Genomic DNA, 13451 nt, shown 5'->3' with positions numbered 1-13451 from the left:
GCCTGTCATCTCGATGTAGCAGAGCTGAAGCTGTCATGGGAACCATGGAAAGGTAAGGATGATGTTGCTTTATTATTTTTCTTTTATTTCAGGAGATCGTTGGCTTCAGCTGGAATGGGCGTGACGATAAGTATGGTTTAATTTAGAACAATAAAGAATTGTGTGTTTATTTCAATTAAAGGACTTTTTTCTGGGTGTTGTGTTTTTTTTAAATACTTTACTAGAAATTCATGGTGGTCATGTCTAATATTGGCGTGACCCCATGAATTTTGGGCTTAGGGCCAGCTGATAATGCCAAGCTGGCCCTAACCCCTTTATTACCCAGTGAGCCACCGCATCAGGGCCCTGGATGAGTTGGGTACAGCGCCAGAAGATGGCGCTTCTATGAACGCGCCATTTTCCGGGGTGGCTGCGGACTGCAATTTGCAGCGGGGGTGGCCCAGAAAGCTTGGGCCTCCCTGCGCTGCGGATTCCAGCCCCCAGCTGCCTAGTTGTACCTGGCTGGACACAAAAACAGGGCGAAGCCCCACGTCAATTTTCTTTAAATTATTTCATGAAATAATTAAGAAAAAAAGGGCTTCCCTATATTGTTGTGTCCGGCCAGGTACAAATAGGCAGCTGGTGGTTGGGGGCAGCCCATTCCTGCCTGCTGCACCTGACTGGACACAAATATAGTGCGAAGCCCCACGTCAATTTTTTTTTAATTATTTCATGAATTTCCTGAAATAATTTAAAAAAATTGAAGTGGGGCTTCGCACTATATTTGTGTCCAGCCAGGTACAGCAGGCAGGAATGGGCTGCCCCCAACCACCAGCTGCCTATTTGTACCTGGCCGGACACAACAATATAGGGAAGGCCTTTTTTTCTTAATTATTTCATGAATTTCATGAAATAATTAAAAAAAATTGACGTGGGGCTTCGCCCTATATTTGTGTCCAGCCAGGTACAGCAGGCAGGAACGGGCTGCCCCCAAACACGAGCTGACTATTTGTACCTGGCCGGACACAACAATATAGGGAAGGCCTTTTTTTCTTAATTATTTCATGAATTTCATGAAATAATTAAAAAAAAAATACGTGGGGCTTCGCCCTATTTTTGTGTCCAGCCAGGTACAACTAGGCAGCTGGGGGCTGGAATCTGCAGCGCAGGGAGGCCCAAGCTTTCTGGGCCCCCCCCGCTGCAAATTGCAGTCCGCAGCCACCCCGGAAAATGGCGGGTTCATAGAAGCGCCATCTTCTGGCGCTGTACCCAACTCATCCAGGGCCCTGGTGCGGTGGCTCAATGGGTAATAAAGGGGTTAGGGCCAGCTTGGTATTATCAGCTGGCACCAAGCCCAAAATTCATGGGGTCACGCCAGTATTAGACATGACCGCCATGAATTTCTAGTAAAGTATTTAAAAAAAACACAACACCCAGAATAAAGTCCTTTAATTGAAATAAACACACAATTCTTTATTGTTCTAAATTAAACTATACTTACCATTACGCCCATTCCAGCTGAAGCCAACGATCTCCTGCAATAAAAGAAAAATAATAAACCAACCTCATCCTTACCTTTCCATGGTTCCCACGACAGCTTCAGCTCTGCTACATCGAGATGACAGGCTGGACCGCAGCAGAACGCTGCCATCCAGCCTGTCATGCCGCAGACACTGAGAAGAGCAGGCATGCTTGCGCTCCTCAGTGTCTCGCTGTGACGGCATCCAGATGAGCCGAGGTCATGTCCAATGAACTCAGCTCACCTCATGCACGTCACTGACAGCGTGGGAAAATTCTCACGCTGAAGTGCTGAGTGCAGGAGAATTCTCCCACGCTGTCAGTGACGTGCATGAGGTGAGCTCATGTCCAATGAACTCAGCTCACCTCATGCACCTCACTGACAGCGTGGGAAAATTCTCCTGCACTCAGCGCTTCAGCGTGAGAATTCTCCCACGCTGTAAGTGACGTGCATGAGGTGAGCCGAGTTCATTGGACATGACCTCGGCTCATCTTTATGCCGTCACAGAGAGACAATGTGGAGCGCAAGCAAGCCTGCTCTTCTCAGTGTCTGCTGGATGACAGGCTGGATGGCGGCGTTCTGCTGCGGTCCAGCCTGTCATCTCGATGTAGCAGAGCTGAAGCTGTCGTGGGATCCATGGAAAGGTAAGGATGAGGTTGCTTTATTATTTTATTTTTATTACAGGAGATCGTTGGCTTCAGCTGGAATGGGCGTGACGGTAAGTATGGTTTAATTTAGAACAATAAAGAATTGTGTCTTTATTTCAATTAAAGGACTTTATTCTGGGTGTTTGTGTTTTTTTTAACTTTGACTATGGGGTTAGTAATGGGGGTGTCTTATAGACGCCTCTCCATTACTAACCTGGGCTTGATGTCAGCTGGCATTATAAGCTTGACATCAACCCCAGCCCTATTACCCCCTGACACCGCACCAGGGCAGCGTGGAAGAGCGAGGCTAAGTGCCAGAATTGGCGCATCCTATGAATGCGCCATTTCTGGGGCGGCTGACGGCTGGTGTTTCTAGCCTGGGAGGGGGCCAATATTCATGGCTCCCTTCCTGGGCTATTAATATCAGCCCCCAGCTGTCTGCCTAGCCTTTGCTAGCTATTAAATTAGGGGGGACCCCACGTCATTTTTTTTGGGGGGTCCCCCATTTTAATAGCTAGTAAATGCTATGTATTCAGCTGGGGGCTGATATTAGTAGCCTGGGAAGCTCCGTGGGTATTACCCCCTTCCCAGGCTTCAAACATCTGCCCCAGCCGTCTGCTTAACCTCCGCTAGAGACTAAAATTAAGGGGAAACCCACGCCAATTTTTTTAATAATAAATCCTTTATTTTAATACTAAATGACAAGTACAGTAACCAACACTATCACTGTACTTCATATATATGTGACTGACATGTTTCTATCTATCTAATCTATGTGTGAAGCTCTATTCTGTCTGTTATAAATTGTCGGGTACCGCTGCTGAATTGCCGGCCGGCTTTTTTAAAGAGACGGTGCATGAAAACACTATTATTTTTTTTGATAAATCCTTTACGCTAAATGACAAGTACAGTAAGCAGCACTTTCACTGTACTTCGTATATATGTGGCTGACATGTTTATATCTATCTAATCTATGTGTGAAGCTCTATTCTTTCGGTTCTAAATTGTCGGGTACCGGTGTATGCCGCTGATGAATTGCCGGCTTTTCATGTTTCACTGTTGCCACTGTTCCCATCGATTTGGGCAATCACTGTAATGCCACAACCACCATGGCTGTGGCATTACAGTGAGTGGCAGACAATCCCTGCATGATTGGTGCTCTAAATAGCACCAGACATGCAGGACACGCTTTTGGTGCACGAACAGTTATCGAACATAACCTCGAACAGCCGAATTTTTTGCAAATCGTTCGGGTTCGTCGAACAACTCGAACACCGCCCAAAACAGCTCGAATTTGAGATTGGCGAACAGTTCTAGTCGAACACCGCTCATCTCTACTTAGAATTATCACCAAAAAGTTCTATCTTCGTCTCATCAGACCAGAGAATCTTATTTCTCATAGTCTGGGTGTCCTTCATGTGTTTTTGAGCAAACTCTATGCGGGCTTTCATACGTCTTGCACTGAGGAGAGGCTTCCATTGGGCCACTCTGCTATAAATACCCGACTGGTGGAGGGCGGCAGTGATTGTTGACTTTGTGGAACTTTCTCCCATCTCCCTACTGCATCTCTGAAGCTCAGCCACAGTGATCTTGGGGTTCTTCTTTACCTCTCTCACCAAGGCTCTTCTCACTGATTGCTCAGTTTGGCTGGACGGCCAGGTCTAGGAAGACTTCTGGTAGTCTCAAACTTCTTCCATTTAAGGATTATGGAGGCCATTGTGCTCTTACAAACCTTGAGTAATTCAGAAATTCTTTTGTAACTATGCCCAGATCTGTGCCTTGCCACAATTCTGCCTCTGAGCTCCTTGGGCAGTTCCTTTGAGCTCATGATTCTTATTTGGTCTGACATGCACTGTGAGGACTCATATAGACAGGTTTGTGCCTTGCTCCAATAAAGGAGTAGAACCATCTGAAGGAGGATCACAAGGAAATGGACAGCATGTGACTTAAAAATGAGTGTCTGAGCAAAGAGTCTGAATACTTATGACCATGTGATATTTCAGCTTTTCTTTTTTAATAAATTTGCAAAAATTTCTACATTTCTGTTTTTTCAGTCAAGATGGGGTGCAGAGTGTACATTAATGAGAAAAAAAATATAACTTTTTAAAATTTACCAAATGGCTGCAATGAAACAGAGAGTGAAAAAATTAAAGTGGTCTGAATACTTTCCGTACCCACTCTATATGTATCCATTTTGTGAAATGTGTGAAATGTCTTACCTTGTAGTTGTTGATAGATTTTAACCAGTTATAATAAGAGGGAAAATATTTCCTATCTAAATAAATACTGTCTGAAAAAAGGGGGGCAAATCAGTGAGTAACATGAGCTGGTAAAAAATATTAAATAACTGTGATAACTGACCATATCTGAATGTTAACTTTATTATTTATTTACTGTTGATTAATTTACTGTGTTTCTTTTTTCGTGTATGCTTACTGAAATAAAACTGCTGCCAGAAATTAAATGAAAAGCACCCTATAACTAAAGATGAGTGGGTTGATTTGTGGGACTCTGGTGCATCAGCCTGGTCAGAAGTCTCTGGCTGTTGGAATCCTCAACACATTTTTCTATTACCCATCACAATGATGAGAACACGCCAGCCCTGGCTTATCGAAAGCTGTCACGGGAATTCCTGAAGGCAAGATAATTGTGAGCCTTTTGTCAAATGTTCAGATACTACTGACCTGGCCGAAGGAAAAGAGTCATACAAATAGATTCGCGCATCTCCACCTATAACTTAATTTTTTTCTTATTATGAAGGAAATCTCTACCTTTTTCCACATAATTCTGCAAATTAATAGCTACAAGTGGAAATACAGAGCTGTATTATTTATTATAAAATCCCATTTCATCTTTAACTTATTTTTAAAGATGATAATGCATCAAGTAATGTTCACAAAAGGACACTTTTTAGAGCTGGTAACATATAACAAACCGCTTGAGATGGGAGCATTTGCTACCATGATTTTGTCAAAGTTTTCATACTCTTAATATATTGCAATCATCATATTATATAGCACTGTGTACTTACAATTGCACATTTTGCCCTTCTACCCAGCTAATTCTTCTCTTCTCCATTAGGTCTATGTCATCATGTGATTAGAAACTGACTAGCTGAATCTTTCTAAGCTCTATGTAGAAGCAGAAAGTCTATTGTCCCTGTATGAGTCATGAGTCAGTGAAAAGTCCCTGACAGGGGGAGGGGAGAGCAGCTAGGTCAAGAGTCAGAGGGGAATGATTTATGTAAGGACAAGAGACTTCCTGTTTTTACATAGAGCAGAGAAAAGAGAAGAATTCACTGCGTAAAAAGGCAAAATGAGCAATTGTAAGTACAGCGTTCCATATAATATGATGATTGCGATATATTAAGAGGATAAAAACTTTTATGGTAGTGCTTCTTTAAGTTCTCATTATCTACTAAAAAGGGATGCAACCAGCATAGACTTCCTATATGGTAAAATTCCCCTTCATTCAATAATTTCTATAAGCAAGTTCCTGATTTTTCTGTTTAGAGCTACTGAATGGGAATGAATGAGGCTGCAACATCAGTGACTACATATACAGTGGTCTTATACCTTTGATAGCTGTCAGCCTAATTCTTGCTCTTTTGAAAGCTATCCATCCTGATTCCTCTGTATGCATGAACTTATTACTTGCATCATATATTGACAGTGATACTGTATAATTTTGATTCCTTTATAGTTTATTTATTGAAACTTACAGTAAGTTCTAGCGATATTTTATATTTTTAAGAATTGCATCCAAGTATAAAGTAAGCTTTAAATCTAAAACCAGATCATAAAATGCAACTTTTAGGTCTACACATGTAGTTTGATTTTATAAATCTCTGAGGCTCATTGTTCAGCTTCTCTGAGAAGTCCCACTCCTTGACATAAATGATTTACTGCTGTGTAAAACCTCGATTTTACTACCACATTATTCCAGATAACTGTTTATTTTATATTTTCTTTTAAAGAGTTCTTAGGCAACATCTTGGAGAACAAGAGGTATCGATCTCTTTAATTTTTGACTCAGTGGAAGAAGTAGATTTGGGAAATTATTCCTGCTATGTTGAAAATGGAAATGGACGAAGGCATGCAAGTGTGCTCCTCCATAAAAGAGGTATGTGGATGGAAATATGGAAAGATTTCTAAAAATTTTTTTTGTCTTCTAACATTGATGCCTTTCTTTTAAGATTATAAAAAGAAGTTAAAGATGGATTTACGATAGGTCACAAAATATGATTACTGGTGAAGATAAGTGATTACACTTGAGTAAGTTCAATCTCAAGTCCTTGTGGCATCTTCTTATCACTGCCATGAGCACTGAATCCCGAGGCCTTCTCATGATAGGAGGGGAGAAGGGGTGTACCATCGATAGTTGCAGCCCACAAAAGTATTGCAGTTTATAGTGAAAATCTCAGTTTTCTGTGAAAACCAACATGTGTCAGAGCTTCACAGAAGTACCAAGATGGCAGTGACAGAGCATTCAATAGGCCCATGGCTGCCATGGTAACCTATCTGTGTCCTGCGATCACATTGTGGGGGGAATGGAAGCCTGTGCATGTGAGCACATGAAATCACAATTGATTGACAGCATAATTTGAATAGTCATTGTCTTCCATCTTGTATAATATATGCCGTAATGCTGTTGTTCCATCATACTGCCATGTGACCCATTAGGAAAAAACTGCACAAACAAATGAAGTCCTAATTGAAAAATTATTTTATCCAGAATAAATTTAATCTTTGCATGAAAAGTTTCAGAGGAATTCTTTAGAATAGATAATAATAGTAATAATCACCATGGTGAACAAAAATCCACAGACTTCAGTGTAGACAGTCCATGTGCTCAGAGGTGCTGAAGGTCCAGAGACAGAGAAGCAGAGGCGTTGCCTGATGATCCAAAGGTCTGCACCAATGATGACGCTTCAGGAGTTCTTGAGAAAGAGAGAGGTAAAATGGTAAAACTGAGTTTGCAATTTGATTCTCCAAGTCAGTACAAGTACTCAGATGCCAAATGTATCGTTTTTTTTTTTATTTAAGGTTAAAAAAAATGTTTTTGTCATCATTTTCCGAGACCGGTTACATTTTTTATTATTCCAAATATAGGGCTGTGAGATGGCTTATTTTTTGTACCCTGAGCTGACATTTACACTGATATAGGGTAGATACGCTGTTTTGATCACCTCTTATTGCATTTTATTGCAATATTGCGGACGTCAAAAAACTGTAACTTTGACATGTTGATTTTGTTTCTCGTTACGTTAATTACTGATCAGATTAATTTATTTTAAATTTTTATAGATTGGACTATTATGAATGCAGCGGTACAACATCTGTGTATTTTTTATTTTTTTATTTATTTTATTTTTAATGCGGTGGTGGTGATTTGAACTTTTGTGTTTTTTTATATTTTTGTATATGTTTATACCCTTCACCCCAAAGCCTGTTTTCACCTTCCTGACCAGGCCAATTATTTTAATTCTGAAAAGTGTGACTTTATGAGGTAATAATTCTGAAACACTTAAATGGATCCCAGTGATTCTGAGAATGTTTTTTCGTGACATATTGTACTTCATGATAGTGGTAAAATTTCTTTGATATGACTTACGTTCATTTGTGAAAAAAATCGGAAATTTGGCAAAAATTGTGAAAATTTAGCAATTTTCAAACTTTAATCTTTATGCCCTTAAATCAGAGAATCATGTCACACTAAGTAGTTCATTAAAAACATTTTTCACATGTCTACTTTACATCAGCAGAATTTTGGAAATATAATTTTTTTGTTAGGAAGTTATAAGGATTAAAATTTGACCAGCAATTTCTCATTTTTCCAGCAAAATTGACAAAACCATTTTTTAGGCACCACATCACATTTGAAGTGACTTTGAGGAGTCTATATGACAGAAAATACGCAAAAGTGACACCATTCTAAAAACTGCACCCCTCAAGGTGCTCAAAACCACATTCAAGAAGTTTATTAACCCTTCAGGTGCTTTGAAGGAATTAATGGAATGTGGAAGGAAAAAAATAAACATTTAACTTTTTTTCACAAAAATTTTACTTTAGACCCTATTTTTTCTTACTTTTACAAGGGTTACAGTAGAAAATGAACCTCAAGATTTGTTGTGCAACTTCTCCTGAGCACACCGTACCCAATATGTGGGGGAAAACCACTGTTTGGGAGCACGGCAGGGATTGGAAGGGAATGAGCGCTATTTGACTTTTTGAATGTAAAATTTGCTGGCATAATTAACGGATGCCATGTCACGTTTGGAGGGCTGCTGATGGGCCTAAACAGTGCAAACCCCCCACAAGTGACACCATTTTGGAAACTAGACCCCTCAGGAAACTTATCTAGATGTGTGGTGAGCACCTTGAACCCCCAGGGGCTTCACAGAAATTTATAACATTGAGCTGTGAAAATAAAAAAACAACACATTTTTCTCACAAGAATGTTTTTTAGCACAAATTTTGCATTTTCACAAGGGTACCAGGAGAAAATGGACCCCAAAATGTGTTGTGCAATTTCTCCTGAGTAGGTAGATACCCCATATGTGGTCAAAACTACTTTTGAATGTTTTTTAGCACAAAATTTTGCATTTTCACAAGGGTAACAGGAGAAATTGGACCCCAAAATTTGTTGTGCAATTTCTCCTGAGTACATAGATACCCCATATGTGATCGAAAACTACTTTTGAGGCATAGTGCAAAGCTCAGAATAGAACAAGCGCCATATTGGAGTTCAGATTTTGCTGGACTGGTTTGAGGGTGCCATGTCACATTGGCAGAGCGCCGGAGGTGCCAGATCAGCCGAATCCCCCATGAGTGACTCCAATTTACAAACTACACTTCTCAATTAATTCATCTAGGAGTGCAATGATCATACTGACACCACAGGTGTGTCACAGAATTTTATAACATTGGGCAGTGAAGAAAAAATAATTACATTTTTACCATGAAAACTTTGTTTTAACTCAAGACTTTACATTTTTACACTGGTAAATGGATAAAAACGGTACCAAAATTTGTCCCACAATTTCTGATGAATGTACAAATACCCCACTTGTGGCTGTACAGTACTGTTTAGCCACACGGCGAGACTTGGGAGGGATGGAGCGCTTTTTGTCTCCTGGAGCGTAGATTTTCCTAGAAGAGTTTGCTGACTCCATATACAGAACCCCTATGTGCTAGAAGAGCAGAATTCCCCTCAAATGACCACATTTTGGAAATTATACTCCTTCGTGAATTTATCTACAGGTGTATTAACTATTTGACTCCATGGTTGTTTTCCAGAAACAAACAGCAGTGGCTGTTGCTAAGTGAATATTGCAAACTGCCATTGTAGCGACCAGTATGCTGTAGCGACCAATACGTTGTAGTGACAAGTATGTTATGCCCAGCTTGTTCTTTTGGAGGCATTTACACATAAGTTAGATGGGCTCTCATCCCTACAGGAAGGTCAAACATGTGAACGCTAACTGTGGTTTAGACACACACTGGGGCTCAAAAGGAAGGGGGACATTTGGATTTCAGAGGGCAGAAATTGCTGGATTTTGTTAGGAGGGCGAGGAACCATTTTGTTTTTTCAGAGTCTTTGTGCTACCAGTAATGTGGAAACCCTTATATTTTTGTTAACGGACGGACCTGAGTGGGGACTTGCTTTTTTTGGGAATGGAGTTGAACCTTATATTGGGGACATTTTACATAACATTTTGGATCACTTTTATCTTGCACTCTACTATGAGCACTTATATTGGGGTTTTTCCTTTTTTGTCTGGTTTTAAGGATGTATTTTCTGAGAGGGGGTGTCAGGATTTGCCTCCTCATCATGCATATGACTGTCCTATTATCCTGACCCTCAGAGATAAACTACCAAAGTCTAAACTGTGTAATCTTTCTGGCCCTGAGAGACAAGCCATGAAGGACTTCATTGCAGAAAGTCAGGAGAAGCGACATTTCAGACCCTCATCTTCGCCCTTGGCGGCAGGGTTCTTCTTTGTGAGGAAAAAAGTTGGCGGTCTATGTCCCTGTTTTGATTTCCGGAAAATAAATCAAATTACCTTCCAAGATCTGAACCCTCTTCCTCTGATTCCAGATTTGTTCAGCCAGGTTGTGGGAGTTAAGGTGTTCTCCAAGTTGGATTTAATGGGAGCCTACAATCTGGTTAGAATCAGAGAGGGGGATTAATGGAAAACAATGTTCAATACCCCTGAAGGGCACTTCGAGAGACTGGTTATACCTTTCGGTTTGACCAATGCACCTGCGGTGTTTCAACATTTCATTGATTATATTTTCCATCATTTGGTGGGCAGGTTTGTGGTGGTCTATCTAGATGATATTTTGGTTTACTCACCTGATTTTGAGACACATCAGGGGCATGTTAAATAGGTGCTTAAGATTTTAAGGGATAACAAATGATATGCCAAACTAGAAAAGTGTGTTTAGGCTGTCTTCGGATTTTCAGAAGGATCCGGAGAAGATCCGTGCTGTCCTTGATTGGAACCGTCTCAAGAACCTGAAGACTTTACAGCATTTTCTGGGTTCTACTAATTTTTACCTGAAATTTATCCAAACTTATTCAGTAATTGTGAAACCTCTCACTGACATGACAGCGAAGGAATCTAATATTTCTAAATGGCCGGATGCCGCCCTGCAGGCTTTTTCCTCCCTAACGAGTTGTTTTGCCACTGCACCTATACTCAATCAACCCGATATTTTCCAATCCTTTATTGTGGAAGTTGATGTGTTGGAGGTGAGGGTTGGGGCTGTGTTGTCTCAGGGCCCATCACCTGGTAAATGGCGTCCATGTACTTTCTTTTCTAAGAAATTATCTTTGGCTGAGAGAATGAGAGAAAAAATGACGTGGGTAATAGGGAACTTTTGGCGATTAAATAGGCGTTCGAAGAATGCCGACATTGGTTGGAGGGGGCTGTCCAATTTATTACTGTTATCACAGACCAGAAGAACCTGTCATGTCTTCAATTAGCTAAACGTCTCAACCGTAGGCAAGCTAGATGGTCCCTGTTTTTTACTAGGTTCAATTTTGTTGTCACTTTCCATCCATAGGTCTAAAACGTCAAGGCTGATGCTTTGTACCGGAGCTTTCATGATGGTGGTGACCATGAGAACCCTGTCCCAATTTTTCAGAGAAGGGTAGTCATTTCGGCATTGTACCCTGAACTGGAGGGTGAGGTGTTGGAGACTCATGGGGACGCCACACCTCCTGCCCTTCAGGAAGGTTATTTGTACCATCTAATCTGTGCTGCAAAGTAATTAGGGAACATCACAACTCTGTGCTTGCTGGTCATCCAGGTGGTAAGGCAACTGCGGAACTCCTTTCTTGTTGTTTTTGGTGGCCTGTATTGCATCGGGATGTGGTTGAACACATGTCCGCTTGAAGCATTTGCGCACGTTCTAAAGTATTGCATACCCGTACATCTGGTACTCTTCTTCCACTACCTATTCCTAGCAGGCCATGGACACGCTTGTCCATGGATTTTATTACTGACCTACCGGTATCTGCAGGCAAAATGGTGGTTTTGGTGGTTGTAGATAGGTTCTTTAAAATGGTTCACTTTGTCGCATTACCGGCACTTCCGAATGTCAAGACACTTTCTCAGGTGTTTGTAAATGAGATCGTGAAGCTTCACGGGGTTCTCTCCTATGTGGTGTCAGATTGATGTCAGATTGGGGAATCCAGTTTATTTCCAAGTTCTGGAGAGCATTCTGTTCTTGACTGGGGGTGCAGCTGTCCTTTTCCTCTGCCTTCCATCCTCAGTCGAATTGGCAAACTGAGCGCATTAATCAGAATTTGAAGACTTACCTCTGGTGTTTTGTCTTCGAAAACCAGGAGGATTGGGTATATTACTTACCACTGGCAGAATTTGCTATTAATAATCATCTCCAAGAATCTACCGGCAGGTCACTGTTTTTTGGTGCAAAAAAAAGAGCATGGACCGCACCTCCAAAAATCATACATTTGATCTAATGCCTCTCGGCAAAAATAGATATAACTGAACATTAGGTTCTTAGTTTAACTTTCTGATCAGACTGTATGAAGCCCACTGCCACGTCATGGCAAACCTCATAGTGGGTCCTAACATTTCCTACCTGAACGGGAGCGGAGCCGTGCGCCAACCATCACCACAGCGAAAATGCACCAGCAGGGCGGGCGGCCTGGTGCCTCACAGCACCCATGCTGCAAGGCCGAGTCCCCATGACTCCAGGCCGCGCCGCCCCACAAGCACAAAACCACAGCAACAATGGCCAACACACTGCACGAACACCACATGAAAGGAGCATTGTAGCTCACCTTCCTCAAGCTCTCAAGTGAGTGCAAAAATAGGCTAGACCCTCTTTGCAGTCTCCTGCTAATTAAAATCGCCTGTGCCAAATGGGAGGAGTGCTGGTCCAAGAAAGGGAAAAGAATGTGCAATGCAAAAAAAAGAGCATGGACCGCACCTCCAAAAATCATACATTTGATCTAATGCCTCTCGGCAAAAATATATATAACTGAACATGAGGTTCTTAGTTTAACATTCTGATCAGACTGTATGAAGCCCACTGCCACGTCATGGCAAACCTCGTAGTGGGTCCTAACATTTCCTACCTGAACGGGAGCGGAGCCGTGCGCCAACCACCACCACAGCGAAAATGCACCAGCAGGGCGGGTGTTTGCACTGTTCTTTGGTGCAAACGGTTTCAATCCACAGTTTGGTACTTTTAGTGGGGGAGGGGCTTCGGGAGTTCCTGAGGAGGAAAGTTTTGCTTCGTCGCTCTCTTCTGTGTTGCGGGGGGTTCTAAGTAATCTGAGTAATTTGAAGATCATGGGAGACAGGTACAAACGTATGGCTGACAGGAAACACTCGCCAGGTCCAGACCTGAGTGTGAATGACTTTGGTTGTCAACCAGGAATATCAAGTTGAAGGTTCCTTTCTGGAAGCTGGGACCTACATTTATTGGTCCCTATTAGTGTTGAGCCACCCCCGTAGTGTTCGAGTTCGGTTCGGTTCGTCGAACACCCGTGTGTTCGCCGAACTGTTCGTCGAACTGTTCGTCGAACACCTTCGAACACCGTTAAAACCAATGGCAGGCAAACAAAAACACATAGAAACACATAGAAAACACCTTCAAAGGTGTCCAAAAGCTGACAAACTGCTCAGAAGACACAACTAACACATGGAAAAGTGACAAGTACATATAGTCATGCGAAAAGAAAAGAGGTGGAGGAGTAAAAGGAGGGGGAGACACAGATATAGGCATGTCATGCCCTTCTAAAATCCAAAAAGTGAGAAGCCGAGA

General features: G+C 41.7%; 1 protein-coding gene across 1 annotated transcript in view; it reads left to right on the top strand.

Moving 5' to 3' along the window:
- IL1RAPL1 (interleukin 1 receptor accessory protein like 1) overlaps positions 1 to 13451 on the top strand; it is a 2084623-nt gene that overhangs the window by 1973663 nt on the left and 97509 nt on the right. The window contains exon 8 of the mRNA XM_073667404.1: positions 6122 to 6267. Coding sequence (XP_073523505.1) covers positions 6122 to 6267 — 146 coding nt within the window. The remainder of the gene's footprint in view (positions 1 to 6121; positions 6268 to 13451) is intronic.

Source organism: Phyllobates terribilis, unplaced genomic scaffold (genome assembly GCF_046119375.1).
Source record: "Phyllobates terribilis strain yellow unplaced genomic scaffold, ASM4611937v1 Scaffold_2__4_contigs__length_985480577, whole genome shotgun sequence".
In the NCBI taxonomy this organism is placed as follows: Eukaryota; Metazoa; Chordata; class Amphibia; order Anura; family Dendrobatidae; genus Phyllobates; species Phyllobates terribilis.
The sequence above is the reverse complement of the archived record's forward strand: the minus strand, read 5'-3'. Positions and strand labels throughout refer to the sequence as shown.